Source organism: Sebastes umbrosus, chromosome 8, assembly GCF_015220745.1.
Source record: "Sebastes umbrosus isolate fSebUmb1 chromosome 8, fSebUmb1.pri, whole genome shotgun sequence".
Lineage (NCBI taxonomy): Eukaryota > Metazoa > Chordata > Actinopteri > Perciformes > Sebastidae > Sebastes > Sebastes umbrosus.
Window position 1 is genome coordinate 15326877 of NC_051276.1, and position 14965 is coordinate 15341841.

General features: G+C 39.8%; 2 protein-coding genes and 1 long non-coding RNA gene across 5 annotated transcripts in view; 2 read left to right on the forward strand and 1 right to left on the reverse strand.

Moving 5' to 3' along the window:
* The first annotated feature begins 454 nt into the window (after positions 1 to 454).
* On the forward strand, positions 455 to 5799 carry LOC119492861 (eosinophil peroxidase-like). 2 transcript variants are annotated; one of them, XM_037777713.1, is made up of 15 exons: positions 455 to 492; positions 731 to 799; positions 1123 to 1210; positions 1354 to 1529; positions 1619 to 1751; positions 1917 to 2046; positions 2172 to 2378; positions 2467 to 2812; positions 2923 to 3083; positions 3198 to 3456; positions 3548 to 3718; positions 3844 to 4081; positions 4195 to 4394; positions 4501 to 4533; positions 4655 to 5799. In XM_037777713.1, exons 2-15 carry the CDS (start codon positions 733 to 735, stop codon positions 5146 to 5148), a joined length of 2703 nt encoding a protein of 900 aa, XP_037633641.1. In that variant the 5' UTR covers positions 455 to 492; positions 731 to 732; the 3' UTR covers positions 5149 to 5799. The 2 variants fall into 2 exon arrangements, with proteins under 2 accessions (XP_037633641.1, XP_037633640.1); XM_037777712.1 differs by lacking the exon at positions 455 to 492 and having other exon boundaries at positions 558 to 799.
* Positions 590 to 14665, reverse strand: LOC119492903. Its single transcript, XR_005207868.1, has 3 exons — positions 14429 to 14665; positions 8406 to 8409; positions 590 to 601 (listed from the first exon to the last, which is right to left on the reverse strand). It is a non-coding gene; the product is annotated as an uncharacterized LOC119492903 (long non-coding RNA).
* ebf2 (EBF transcription factor 2) overlaps positions 13559 to 14965 on the forward strand; it is a 35055-nt gene continuing 33648 nt past the window's right edge. Inside the window, exon 1 of one of the 2 annotated variants that reach the window (XM_037777724.1) lies at positions 13559 to 14134. In XM_037777724.1, the coding sequence (XP_037633652.1) occupies positions 14001 to 14134 (134 nt within the window). In that variant the 5' untranslated portion in view covers positions 13559 to 14000. The remainder of the gene's footprint in view (positions 14135 to 14965) is intronic. The other variant, XM_037777725.1, reaches the window with a different exon arrangement.

Here is a 14965-nt window from a genome sequence, read left to right on the forward strand (position 1 = left end):
AATGCAATTACAGAAATTACAATTTCCAAAAACATTGTAACTGACAAACAAACATAAACGCATGATGAATAACAACACAATAGGCTGACCTATAACGCAAAATGCCTCACTATGTGGGAGTTTCTGTTTTCTCTGGGATTAACCAGAATGTGGTTTAAATGTTTAAATGTTTAATGACAGCTTGTTCTTCTGCTGGCCTTTGCTTTCTCTTTGACATTGACGCTGTGCCGACTTTATTCTCGTGAGATGATTGTTTTGACACACTTGAAGTTGTTCAACTTCATACTTTTCCTGCTGCTGTGGAGGAGGAGCAAGGAAGAAGAAACTAATAATTATTTAATCAACAACAAAAACAAAAATGGAATTCCTATGGATAGAAAAGTGATGCCTCAGCCAGACTATATATGAAGTCTGACATTTTATGAGCAGCATTGACTTCTGAGATCTGCTGCTTCAGGACATCAGAGGACACCAGCTTCGTGCTTTTCACAGGTAACCTTCCTTTTATTCTGAATTTATACTATTTATTTTGACTCAGTAGATATAGTTAATATGCTATGGTCAATAATAATGTAGATTTGATAATTTATTTTTATTTAGGCTATTTATATTTATTTATTTTTTATATAGGCTATTTATATTTTCTTTTTTTTATATATTGAAAATTCGTAAATATTAGTTTATATGACCAATGCATTACTGACTGGAGAATATTTGTCTTTTTTTGCAGAGATGAATCGCTTTCTGTGCCTCCTGGCTGCAGTTCTTTACCTGTGCTTGCAAAGCCAGGCGGATGCGAGTGAGTATAATACCTCTTCCATCATACTTAGAATAGCTACACATAGCTTTAAATGCATTCACTATCTGATTGATTTAAAATAATGTCACCCTATTACAATTTAATCTATTATTTTTTGTGTTAAACTAATCAGGTCTCAGTCTGAGTTTATGTTTTGTTCTTTAGTTTATGCAACAATATATATATATATATATTTGTAAATGCTGTAATTGTGTGGCATGAATGAAACCTAAAAACAATCATGTCAGAACCAGGACCAAAAACATCAACATTTAAGAATGATCCATAAAGTAAATTAAACAAAATGTATTTTATGCTTTCAGAATCCCAATTGAAGAGGAGTATCATTGAGAAAGCTGTGATTAAAGCCAAGGCCACAGTCGACTCAGCTTATGTCTACTCCAGAAGAGAGTGAGCGCACAAACCTATTGAACTGCTCCACACATTCTTCAGTGACCTTAAAAAAAAAAAGAGTACAACAAAGGTCTCTGCAATTGCAATTATTGAAGACATTCTTAATGAATTCCTAAATATGACCTCTCCACACAATACAGGAGCCTTGAACGCGTGAAGAGGAGTGCAGCGAGTCCTTCAGAAGTCCTGCGTTTGTTGAAGCAGCCTTTTGGGCAGACCCGTACTGCTGTGCGTGCTGCTGACTATATGGATAATGCTATTAGACTTGTCAAGAGATCTTTGGAGAAACGTCAAAAACGCTCCAGCAATAACACAGGTGTGTATCCTTTACATCTCCTCTGAACTATCCAAACATTTGCATATCGGTTACAACTGAGTTGCTCATTCCTTGTCTCTGTTGATTAGTTTCGCTCGCTGACGAGGATCTGCACATCATTGCTCAACTGACAGGCTGTGCTTCCCATCATCGTCTCTATGCTTGCTCGACCAGTGGCAAAGTAGACAAGTTTTACACTGCAGACAATGCCTGCAACAACAAGTGAGGCAACTTTACCCATAGTAAAGTAGTACCAATTCTAATGCCCCCTAATATTGGGTTTGGGCTTGGGAATTGTGTTGCACATTGTCCCCCTATATCCTTTCCCCAATATTTCCTTTTGCAGAGATACACAGTATAATAATGGATTTATTTTTTCTTGCCTAGAAAACACCTCCAATGGGGAGCCTCCAACACAGCTCTAGCCCGCTGGCTTCATCCTGAGTACCAGAATGGTTTATCTCTGCCCAGAGGCTGGGACTATTATTACAGATTCAACAACCACCGTCTTCCCTTGGTAACATACTTCAGAATATCATCTTTACTGGCTATACGCCGCAAATGACCATATAAAAAAAACACTCGTAGTTGTACAAAATCCTTTTCACCAAGGTGCTCATTGTCTATACGTCCTGTCCTCAGGTAAGGGAAGTGTCCAACACTCTATTGCAAACATCAAACTCTAATGTCGAGAGCGACACACTCTACACTGGCCTACTGGTAACATTCTCCCAGTGGATTGACCACGACCTGTCCTTGACTCCTACCTCTCCTGTGATCCGTTCATTCAGTCTCGGTAAAGACTGCGACAAGAGCTGTGATCGCATAGATCCCTGCTTCCCCATTAAGGTCAGTGTCGTTGGATTTGTACAAGAAACATGAATACATCTAAAACACACACATACTGGATGTTAACTGCTTCTTGTCATCTTAACAGATTCCCAGCCAAGACCCACACCATGGCACAAACTCAAAAAAGTGCATGCCCTTCATCCGCTCAGCACCAGCTTGTGGTTCTCACCACTCATACTACTCCGTCCGTCAGCAGATGAACGCTATCACATCTTTCCTTGATGGAGGTCAGGTTTACGGTAGCGACGCTAACAGAGCACGTTTCCTACGCGACTTCGACTCAAAGAAGGGCCTGCTGAGGATCAACAAACAGTACAAAGACGGTAACCGTCCTCTCATGCCCTTCTCCACCATGATTCCCAACATGTGTGCCACCAGAGTCCGCATTACTGGTGACAGTACTGCAAAGGAGGTGCCCTGCTTTGAGGCTGGTGAGTGCCAGCCAAATCGCTGACGTACAAACATTTTTAAGAGTTGGATCCATTCCAAGCATCGCACAGGGCTGACAACAATTTTTTCCTCATTTTATCTGACTTTTAAGGTGACACACGCTCCAATGAGAACATTGGTCTGTCGGCTCTTCACACACTGTATTTACGTGAGCACAACCGTGTGGCACTTGCTCTGGCCAACATCAATCCTCACTGGAACGGAGACAGACTCTACCATGAAGCGCGCAAGATCATGGCAGCATACTTTCAGGTTAGAGAGGGGCTTAGCTGCATGGATTACAGAAATTTTGCATTCATGATGTAAATGATGGATGGTATGTCCCACACATGGTTCAGTTGACTAAGTTTATTTTTTGTCTCTTAGGTTCTCACTTTCAGAGACTTCCTACCTCTCATTGTTGGTCCAGACTCCATGGCCAAGTGGCTATCCACCTACCCTGGTTATGATGAAAAAGTGGACCCCAGTATCTCCAATGTGTTCGCCACAGCTGCCTACCGATTTGGCCATCTGATGCTTCAGCCTTTCATATTTCGTCTTAATGAGCAGTACCAGGAGAGCACTGAGCACCCCAGTCCATTGCTGCACAAAAGCCTCTTCACACCGTGGAGGATCGTCTATGAAGGTATGGCCAAGATCTTCAACTTCTTTGTCATTTTCCTAAACAGGGAATGAATACAATTAATCAAAATAAAATTGCCCCTTGTGTTCTTCAGGTGGTATTGACCTATTTGTGAGGGGCCTGATTGGTCGTCAGGCCAAGCTGAACACGCAGAGTCACATGATGTCTGATGAGCTGAGGGAAAAGCTTTTTCAGTTCACCAGCAAGTTGGGACTGGATCTGGCCTCGCTCAACATGCAGAGAGGGAGAGACCATGGACTCCCTGGTATTTCCTTATTCTTTATACCCATGTATTCTTTATGTCTAGAATGAATTTTGCCTATATATCTAGGATATCGTAGGCATTACAGATCCCACACAAACATGTTCACCCTGTGTGTCCCTTTTTAGGCTACAACAAATGGCGCAAATTCTGTGGGCTGTCACAGCCACGCAATCTGCCAGAGCTGACCGAAGTGCTGAAAAATGCCACACTGGCCAAGAAGCTTCTGGATCTCTACGGAACACCTGAAAACATTGATGTGTGGTTCGGAGGAGCGGCTGAGCCGTTTGTCAGTGGAGGAAGAGTGGGACCCCTGTTTGCCTGTTTGATTGCCACCCAGTTCAAGAAGACCCGCCAGGGAGACCGGTATGTCACATAACTGACATTGCTAAAGATGTTGAGATATTTGTGTTAGCTGCACCTTTACATTCACTTTTAAATCCAGAGACTTTAAATGTTACCAAACTGTCCAATTTCAGACTTTGGTGGGAGAACAATGGGGTCTTCACTGAGGCCCAGAAGAACTCCCTGAGGAAAACATCACTTGCCCGCATCATCTGTGACAACACTGGTATCACTGATGTACCAGAAAACCCCTTCCTGTACCGGCCTCGAGGGTCCGGTTACACCCAGTGCAACAGCATCAGTGTCTTTGACCTCAGTCCCTGGAAGGAGGAGGGTGAGTTGATGTCCTGAAATCCTCTCTGACACAGCTGACCAAAGACAATCAGTGCCAACATTAGAACATTTTGAAAATACTGATTTTCACTTTTAATTTTCTCTAGCACCAAGCTCAACTGGACCCCCAGGACCACTAGGTAAATTTACCACTTTTCCATAAATACTTAAATCGATATACTAAAAGTATTACTTAAAAATACTGTAATGGGAAGGTCCTGTTGATATAATTGCAATAATGTCTTTTTTTTTTAAATACAGGACCCCAAGGACCCCAAGGACCACCTGGTCCGAGCGGCCCCCCTGGACCTCCCGGACTTCCTGGAGCTCCTGGACTTCGTGGACCTCCTGGACCTCCTGGACCTCCTGGCATCATGGTGAAAATTGCCTTCTCTGTGCGACTGGGATACAACGCCCCCAGACCCTGGTTGCCCATCTCCTTCCATGAGGTCATCTACAATGGACAGAACTGCTATAACACAAATACAGGGTATTTTACTTGTAACCATCCGGGTGTTTACGAATTCCAGTTCCACTGCTCCATCAAGAAGAAGGCTACAAGCTTGTGTCTGATGCGTAACAATCTCCGGATTCTGCACTCAGTCACCACCAAGCATAAAGGTTACATCACAGTCAGTGGCCAAACCTACATCAAGCTTGCGAGGGGAGACCAGGTCTATCTGATGTCCAAACGAGGTAACAGAGGTCTGACCAAGGACTGTGTCTTTTCAGGACATCTGTTGTTCACAGAGTAGGAAATTGTTGACTTGATACAGCTGTTGACCCACGACATCCTCAAAACACAGCAAAAATAAATCAGTTTTGACCAGTTAGTAGTTAGTTAGTTTAATATCTTAAAATGGAGTTTTTTTTTGTAGTGGTCCTTTCTGTATGTATGTATATATACAGCAGCGGGTGTTTTTTCTAGGCAAGAAAAAAAAACAATTCTTTCTCTTTGACCAAACATGGGTGTTCCATGTACAGAATGTACCAGGCATTAACAATCATAATAGCAATTATATTATTAAAGAACAACACGTTTGGCATGATTCGGTTCAACTAATTAAGAAGTCACTTAGCTGTAGACATATTTGTCATAGTCTTTTCCTTCGGTCTTAAAGTTGCTTCTTCAGTCGCCTCACCTGTTTCGCATGCAGTGCGAAACTCATTTTCTTTTGAATGACTAATTTAATTGTCTTTACCTCTCTCCTGAAAAGTGTTCAATGCAATTTGTACAGCCCATGTCTGGCAAATGAATGTAAACTGTGATGTAATCTTGAAATAAGCTACAAGAGCCAGAGCTATGATTTTGAACTGATTTTGGGGGAAAACATTCTTGTTTTTCTGGAGTTTAAGCGTAAGTCAATTTAAGTCTTACATGAATAAATGATTGTTGTACAGATGAACCACTGCTTCTGAATGATATTTGTGATGATACAGAACAGCTTTAGAGGAACACGTTTGTTTGCAGAGCCAGAAAACCACAGTTGATGATGTTCTTGAAGAGACCAGTAGATGGCACCGACATACAGTCAGTTAAGGACAGGAAAGCTGGCACAACCTGTGGTTACTGCTCTCCATACTGGACTTAATGGTTCTCAAGATAAACTGGTGATTTGTAGTTGTGGCTTATACGGATATCATACAAAAAAATCAAAATAAAGTCTTTGTAATAGCTTCTTAAAGCAAAGCAAATAGTCAAAATTAGTTGATTGCTTGGAGCTAAATTAAGAGAAAGAGGGGATATTTATTTATGTTGCATCTACAGTCTCTAAATTTAAAAACTTTGTTTCCCCTAAACCTCTTCCCGTGGATTGGAAAGACCCAGATGACCTCAGCTCACTAGTTGATGAGTTGCAAAGTTTCTTTTACAGTAGTAACAAATCATGCAGATCATAAATAGCATGCTATCATTCAATGATGTTCAGGAACAAATGTTTTACTGTACAAATGATTTACGGTGTGCCATAAACATATGAGCCTAAAAAACGGTAAAAGCTTACAAAACAGATAGAATGAGGGAGTGAGTTTAGACGGGATTTACCTGCATCTGTATAGCTAGTATGCAATATGAGTTATTACTTAATACCATTAGTGAATTAATGCTCAGCTCTTCATCACTTGGAAGTGAGATTCCTCTTATATTTGAGGAATCAATTAAACGTAACAAATGCTGTGTTCAACCTATAAGTTTCATATTTCAATGCAAACTATTGACACATTGTGATGTCTGGAAAAACGTTTTAAGAGTTATTTCAGCACGTCTTTTGAAGTGCACTGGCATCACTGCATAATAATTGTTCATTTAAAGGAACTTGCAACACTATCACTTAGATTTAGGCCGTTTTTCCACACCTTGGTATTGTGCATGATGGCTCACTAGCACGACTTTTACTGGAAACAAAGTTTGTTTGTAATGTATTTAAGAAAAAACGGTAATTGTTTTTGTCTGACAAATGTTGAACTACTTCACAACAGTAATTTTAAGTCCATGTGGGCTGGGCACAATAATTAACATAAGTACCTGTGACACTTACAGGACATGTAAGGGCCTGTCTGTGGGGAAGGTGATTGAAAAGGTAAACCATATTAATATTATTCAGCCACGGTTCGGTTTGTGTTGTGATTTTTGGGACACAGTTTGGTTTGTTTTGCACGTTAGGGAGAAGAAAAACACATTTCCAACTCCAAAATATATAAAGAGATTGATTGATTTATAGAAATGATTGATATTATATATATGAAGCCATAACACTGATTTTATACATGAAAAGGCAGATTTAATGGTCAAGTAGGACTATGTTCAGATAGTTGCCTCTTATGTCTTTGGCAGCTCATCAAATAATTAGCAGGTCTGTATTTACAGTTTTTCTCAATCACTTTTGCTCAAAACAGTCTTTGCTTTCTCTAAACTGTAAGTGCAATTGTCACAACTGTTTGACGGGACATCACAACTCTCTTTCATACCTGCAGAAGGTAGTAACTCACCCAAAACACTTCATTCAGGCTTCAAAACCTAGTTATTGTGTCAGTAAATTGGACAGTGCCACCAAAGTGAAGAGTTGTTTTGTCATCGTGTGAGTCGTACTGGTCAAAATGTTTAGATGTTTTCTCACCATGGCAGTCAAAAACGTTTCTTATATACAAATCTGTGTGTTACATGTATTATAAATAGAAAATTCACCTTTGATCTTCCCTATAAAATCATATACCCACAAAATGACATCTATGCCAACAAACAAACAATAAAAGAACCTGCTGTAGCTCAGTGAAAGAACAACTTGTGCCTCCTCACAGTACATGACACCATGCCATAGATATTTATGGAATATATGTGTCTGACAGGTTTAGATAATTGAATGAATCATTTTGCATGTCATGACTGACGATGAAACAATATTTAGAAGTTGAGAAGAGGACAACAATCTCAGTTTGATCAGGAAGACACGTGCAACTTGTAGACAATTGGACTCTTTGCACACATGTGCCAAAACTAGTTCAATTAGCTTGAATGCATGGAAAATTATAATCTGTTGTGAACAACAAACTGATTGTTCAGAGATCTGAGCTTATTGTTTTGGAAAAAAAATATTTGAGAATTGAGCCAAAGTGAATGAGAAAAACTGTAATAGTGGTTCAAAAAGCCCACGGTTTGGTTTGTACAGTTTGGTTTTGCATCTCTATTATTCACCAGAAAACCAAACATGTCAAATTGTATGAAACAGGTGAAAAAGTACAGACTGTAACAGTGATATTGAGGCTTACAGTAATATTGTGATACTCAGAACTAACTTTTGAACTTTCTAGGCTATATGTATTTTTTAATCCTCTCTAGTATTGTGGCTGTGTATCCTTCTATAGATACTTAATTTTCTTTTCTTAAAAGATTTAAATCACAACAGGCCTTAATTATATTGAGATGAATCCAAATGGAGCAGATTATGTTTTTTTTTAATAAAATTAAATGAGACTAAAGGTGGTCACTCTGCTGTAATTGCGGATGCCGACATACATTCCTCAGGGGGATCTGCATCCTCGCCTAAAAAACCTAAATAAGTAAACAACAAAACGAGCGCAGTGAATGGCGATCGATGAGGAGACGTGGTGGGGTTGCATTAGCTCTGTTGTTTTCTTCACAGTGGAGAGACGAGGAGGGACGGGAACCAGCTGCTGCTGCGTCTACACACACGCGCGCGCGCGCACGCACACACGCACGCATACGCACACACAAATACACACACACACACACACACACACACACCAGAATCAGAATCAGAATCAGAGTGGTGTTTATTGCCAGGTGTAAGAGGTATACACTAGGAATGGTTTGGTTTTGTTGGTGCAAGTTAAACAGTATAATAACAAAAGAATAGATAAAAACGTTAGAATAAAATAAGAATAAAAAATTTGAATTTCTACCAATATACAATATACAAAATAAGCTATAAACATGATATAAACAGATAGTGCAAATATTGTCGGTGTGCACACACACACACACACACACACACTCTCAGACACACACACACACACACACACACATACGCACACACACGGCCACGCCCCTCCTGACCTCCTGACCTCCGTGGACACAGTGCCATCCACACAGAAGGGCTCTGGGTGTCCCATGGGAGCAGGGGAATGCTGGAGAGGACGAGCGGCACACGATACCCCATTGTTTGGTTTAGCAGTCACTGATTCCCCCCTCCATCACCTCCTCCTCCTCCTCCTCCACCTCCTCCTCCTCCCTAAAACACACGGGCTGACCGTCTCAGCGGGTTAAATTGATTAGAAAGACGTTTGTGGTTTGACTAATCCCCCATTTTCGCCCCCGACTCTCCGCTTCACCAATTTAGAAAAGCCACATTGAGACAGCAGAGTCCTGCAGGGTTGGGATGATAATCTGGGCCGAGACCTGTCGCACCTGTAGGGGCTGAAGGGGAGAGACAAGAACACTACACATCACGGATATGATATATTCTCCTGGGAACCGAGTTAAAAAAAGTGTCTTCCAATGACTTTTTTTTTGTGATTTCCTTCCTATTTAGGGTTAAAATAAAATCTTAACAATTTAGGCTTGTTAAACTTTATTTTTATTGTCCACTATATAGTGGACTACAGGACTATTTCAGTGTGAAAAGACTAAAAAAATGAACAGATTATGGCTGTGGAGTGATATTAAACCAAGAATACATTCAAATGCCAAAACACATGCGATATCACTGGAAAGCCTAGGATGTCCTCTTTACAATACACCAGGGGTTTATAGAGTTGGTCAAAAGAGTAAGAGGATATACATGTGGACAAAATGTCCACTACAGAGGACACATGTCAAAGGGCTGGGTCTCTGGAGGATATAGGAGGATTTCCTATTTGCTTGATTCCTCTGTTAAAATGTACGACTTTCAGCCACTTTCACAAAGAATACATCATAGAAATAATAGACAGCTGATTATAGGAGACGTTTGGGAAATTTTAAACTCTCCATTCAATGCGTAATCATTGTGATTAATGTCTTTTTTGGACAAAAAAAGATCATTCTGAACAAAATAAACACGGTAGATGTGAAGTAATGAACAATGATGCTCACATCACCTGATTCATCACAACATAGTGTGACACCATAAGTGACCTGTTTGATCACTTATGACAAGTGTGCTTAATGACAGATGATTGGTGTCTGCCACTGCCCAACAGTCTAAGCCTCCATATAAATGCTTAAGTGTTCAGCCCATGACACACATCCCTGAGCAATTAAAGTACAGTAGGTCAAGTCTAAAGTTTTAATTGGCTAATGGCCTACTTTAAATTTGCAGAGGAGCCATATAAAGGCTTTGATTTCCTGCACATGTGAAACCATTTGAACATGAGTTTTTGAGCAAGGCATCTGACACCAGTCCTGTGTCTGCACAATGTTGATGTGTTGCTTCTCCTCTTAAATGACAGCCAATAAATCCACACAAGTAAGGTATTTTAAAGAGCGCACCTCTCTGTTATTTCAGTGGAGGAATTTTACCAAAGTGTGTCATCATATACAGATTTTTCATGGTTAAGTAGAGCTGTCAATCATGTCAGGGGAAGTGTGTGAGGGACCCTGCGACAGGGCGGAGACTCAGCAGCAGGATTCCCCAGGACTGCTCTCATAATTGGGGGAACATCTGACTTTGTCCCGCGCTGGCTGGCAGATGGTGGGTTGAGGCGGGATCCAAAGGGGGGAGATTTACATCCATTGTCCGGGAGCACAAACTCCACACAGAGACAATAGTATCGGTAAGGGGGCAAAGAACCAGGGTTGAAAAAAAGAAAAAAAACTTTCCTTTTTTTTTTTCAACGCCAGATGAACAGGAAATTAAATTTTTAGTCTGCAAAAAATATAATAAATATTTTTTGGGCCTAAACTCATTTTGAAACTGAGAATTATTTAAACAAATAATCTGATTTATTTAAAATGTAAAGCAAAAAAAATTTGCTTGGGTTTGTACACTTTTTAGGTTTATACAGCCTGAAATGATCCAAATCAGCAGCTAAAGAAACTTTTCTAAATTGTGTTTATTTAGTTCAGAATTATCTCTTTTTGTCCAAAAAAGACATTAATCACAATGATTACGCATTGAATGGAGAGTTTAAAATTTCCCAAACGTCTCCTATAATCAGCTGTCTATTATTTCTATTATGTATTCTTTGTGAAAGTGGCTGAAAGTCGTACATTTTAACAGAGGAATCAAGCAAATAGGAAATCCTCCTATATCCTCCTGAGACCCAGCCCATTGACATGTGTCTTCTGTAGTGGACATTTTGTCCACATGTATATCCTCTTACTCTTTTGACCAACTCTATCAACCCCAAGAGGACATAGACTTTCCAGTGATATGGTATATGTTTTTGTTTTAATCAATTTGAATGTATTCTTGGTTTAATATCACTCTACAGCAATAATCTGTTCATTTTGTTAGTCTTTTCACACTGAAATAGTCCTGTAGTCCACTACAGTGGACAATAAAAATAAAGTTTAACAAACCCTAAATTGTTAAGATTTTCTTTTAACCCTAAATAGGAAGGAAATCACACGACCTCTCATGACCACTTTGGGTTTGATAAGACAGTCTGCTGCATTGATTAAGAGCTCTGTCAGGCTGCGGCTCCAAACGCCAATCAGAGCGCAGCGCTGCAGCTGATTGATGGAGCAACCAGACGGTCATTGTGTCGGCTGACACTGATGCGATGCCTCCTCAGAGGAATCACCGCGTTCAAAGGAGCAGACGGCCGGCCGGCGAGCTGCTGAATGCGCGCCTGTCGAGAGCGCACTTGTGTTAGATTCTGACTTGAATGAAAAAGACCAAAAAGGATTTGCTGTTGCATGGGAGCATTTAAACCCACATTTTAACAAGTGAAACACTCAGAGATGAACAAATATAAATATGAAACATGTAACCCTTTGTTAACATTTGTGCACAATTTTTGATGTTGAATAATATTGGTGGTCACACACACTTTCATTCAAATCACACCACTGATAAAAGCCTATATTTCTTGCTTAAACTGATGCGTAAAATTGTGCAGTCTTCCCTTTATCATCACCCTGGCTTCCTGAGTCACTGGTTGGATGCTGAATCTGGAGGAAGAAATTTTGACTTGAATGAAAAATACCAAACAGGATTTGGCTGTACAGACTTAAACCCACATTTTAACAAGTGAAACACTCAGAGATGAACAAATATAAATAATGAAACATGTAACCTTTTGTTAACATTTCTGCACAATGTTTGATGTTGAATAATATTGGTGGTCACACACACTTTCATTCCAATCACACCACTGATAAAAGCCTACATTTCTTACTTAAACTGATGTTTTAAAATGCGTAAAGTTGTGCGTCTTCCCTTTATCATCACCACTGGTCCAACTTGGTGTGTGAAAAGTTTGCTGCCTGAGTCACTGGTTGGATGCTGAATCTGGCAGAAGAAATTTTGACTTGAATGAAAAAGACCAAACAGGATTTGGCTGTACAGACTTAAACCCACATTCTAACAAGTGAAACACTCAGAGATGAACAAATATAAATATGAAACATGTAAGCTTTTGTTAACATTTGTGCACAATTTTGATGTTGAATAATATTGGTGGTCTCCTCTTCTCACACACACACTTTCATTTCAATCACACCATTGATAAAAGCCTACATTTCTTAATTAAAGGTCCCATATTGTAAAAAGTGAGATTTTCATGTCTTTTATATTATAAAGCAGGTTTAGTGCTATATAAAATACTGTTAAACTATCAAAATGCTCAATATACGGAGAAAAACACACAGCCCGTATTCAGAAATTGTGCGTTTGAAACAAGCCGTTAGGATTTCTGTCCATTTGTGATGTCACAAATGTACAATATTAGATAATTTGACGGTTTTAAACGTAAACATTGTAAATGTGTCCCAGTTTATTTCCTGGTTGCAGTGTATGTGAATGACATCAGGTGACAGGAAGTAAACATGGACCCAAACTGTTGCCTAGCAACGCAATTCCGTTGCAATTCCATTGAAATGCACTAAAACAGAGCGTTTCAGACAGAGTGTGAATACAGGTATATTCAGGCAAACAGTATGAGGAAAATAAATTGTTTTTTTTTAACATTACAGCATGTAAACATGTTCTAGTAGAAACACAAAATACAAGTATGAACCTGAAAATAAGCATAATATTGGACCTTTAAACTGAACGCAATTCCGTTGCAATTCCATTGAAATGCACTATAAAACGGAGCATTTCAGACAGAGGGGTCAATACAGGTATATTCAGGCAGACAGTATGAGGAAAATAAAGTTGTTTTTTTAACATTAAAACATGTAAACATGTTCTAGTAGAAACACAAAATACAAGTATGAACCTGAAAATGAGCATGATATGGGACCTTTAAACTGACTGTGCAGTCTTCACTTTATCATCACCCTGGTCCAACTTAATGTGTGAAAAAGTTTGCTGCCTGAGTCACTGGTTGGATGCTGAATCTGGCAGAAGTCCAAACAAGGGATGCACTTTACACCAATGAAGAGCATCCATTTCAACAATCAGTCCTCCATATGGCACTAAGGCCCCTCCTCCAGGCTCCATCCAGGCAGAGGGTCTCATTCATGCTTCAAGACAGACAAGCACTTCACTGCGAGCTTCCTGGCCCTCGGATCAACTGTTTTGATCCGATCTGGCCCCCCTGACAAAGGAAGACTTTTTTTGCACATATCACACATATCTGACTCTATATAGTGAGAAGGAGTCTCGCTCTGAACTGCGCGAGGAGTTGAGCCCACCGAGCAGGTGACCGTTTGCGCGCTGCAGGTTTTGCGCTTTGGACAATGCTTGCAATTAGTGGTGGGAATCTATCTATTATCATCGTTTCAGCCTTAAAAGAAAGTGTGCGTGGATTTTTAACTGCAGGCGTCTTCTGAAGCATCATCACACATCAAATCGGTCATTTATTTGTCAAAGCTGTGGAGGAGTCTTGTTGGAGTTGGACCCTCTGGCGCTTGTTTGGCCAAAGTGCTTTCGCTCTCCAGCTCAGCTTCTTTTTTTGTTTCTTAAGTTCAAAAAAAGTGCACCGCAGGACAGGGTTTTAAATGTTCGGGATCGGGGAGCATCTGATACGAGAAGTGAGCGGATTAAAAGAGAGGAGTCTTGCAGAGGAGATGGATCCGATCCGGTCGTGGGTGCGTAATGTTGGAGTCGTGGATGCGAACGTAGCTGCTCAAAGGTACAGTACAATAAAGTCATCTGTTGACTCTCTGTCACTAGATTAAACATGCATGTACATATTTAATCTAACAGTGACAGGGATAAGCATGCAAGAATTAAAAGAGTGTTTTGTTCCAGATTGATTGATGTAGTAAAAATAAGAAGTAAAAATCAGACATTTGCCAAACTTAGTCCTTATCCCCAAAACCAACTGCGTTAAATAACATTGAAACAGGAGAAAATGTCCTCAGGGAAGGGGGGAAATACATTAAAAAGGATCACTGTTGCAGTAAAATTAGTTTGAAATTGCAACTATTGTAAAGTCAAAATATAATTTACCAGAGAATCCTAAATAAAAACAGCCTTCAAACAAAACCTCCTCTGGTCGTGTACAATTAAAAGATACTTACTGCTGATGCAGAACACTGTAGCTGTAGATGAGTTTGTTTTTCAGTCATAAATCCTCTAAACTGGTCGTGCAGCATTATGGTTTTATATCACAAGAGTTTAACATTTCAGATTGTTCTCTTATTTTCCAGGCTTAAGCCTGAGCTGCTATCAGACTTGTTCCTGACAACGTGATTTATTTTGCATCATGAGCACAATATAGTTTATAATGTGTGACTATTTAACAACAGAAAAAGAGCTGCAAACTACTTGTTGCAAAAGGTGACAGGAGCCCCTTTAAAACGCTCTGACACCAACTCATAAAACGACTTTAAATATGAAGAAAGAGCAACACTTGATATTAATATTGTTTTTAAAGTATCCTAATAAAAGGTCACAAAAGAAAAGTAGGCCCATATTTTACCAAAACGTAAAACTAATAATCAGAACCATCCGACTTTAA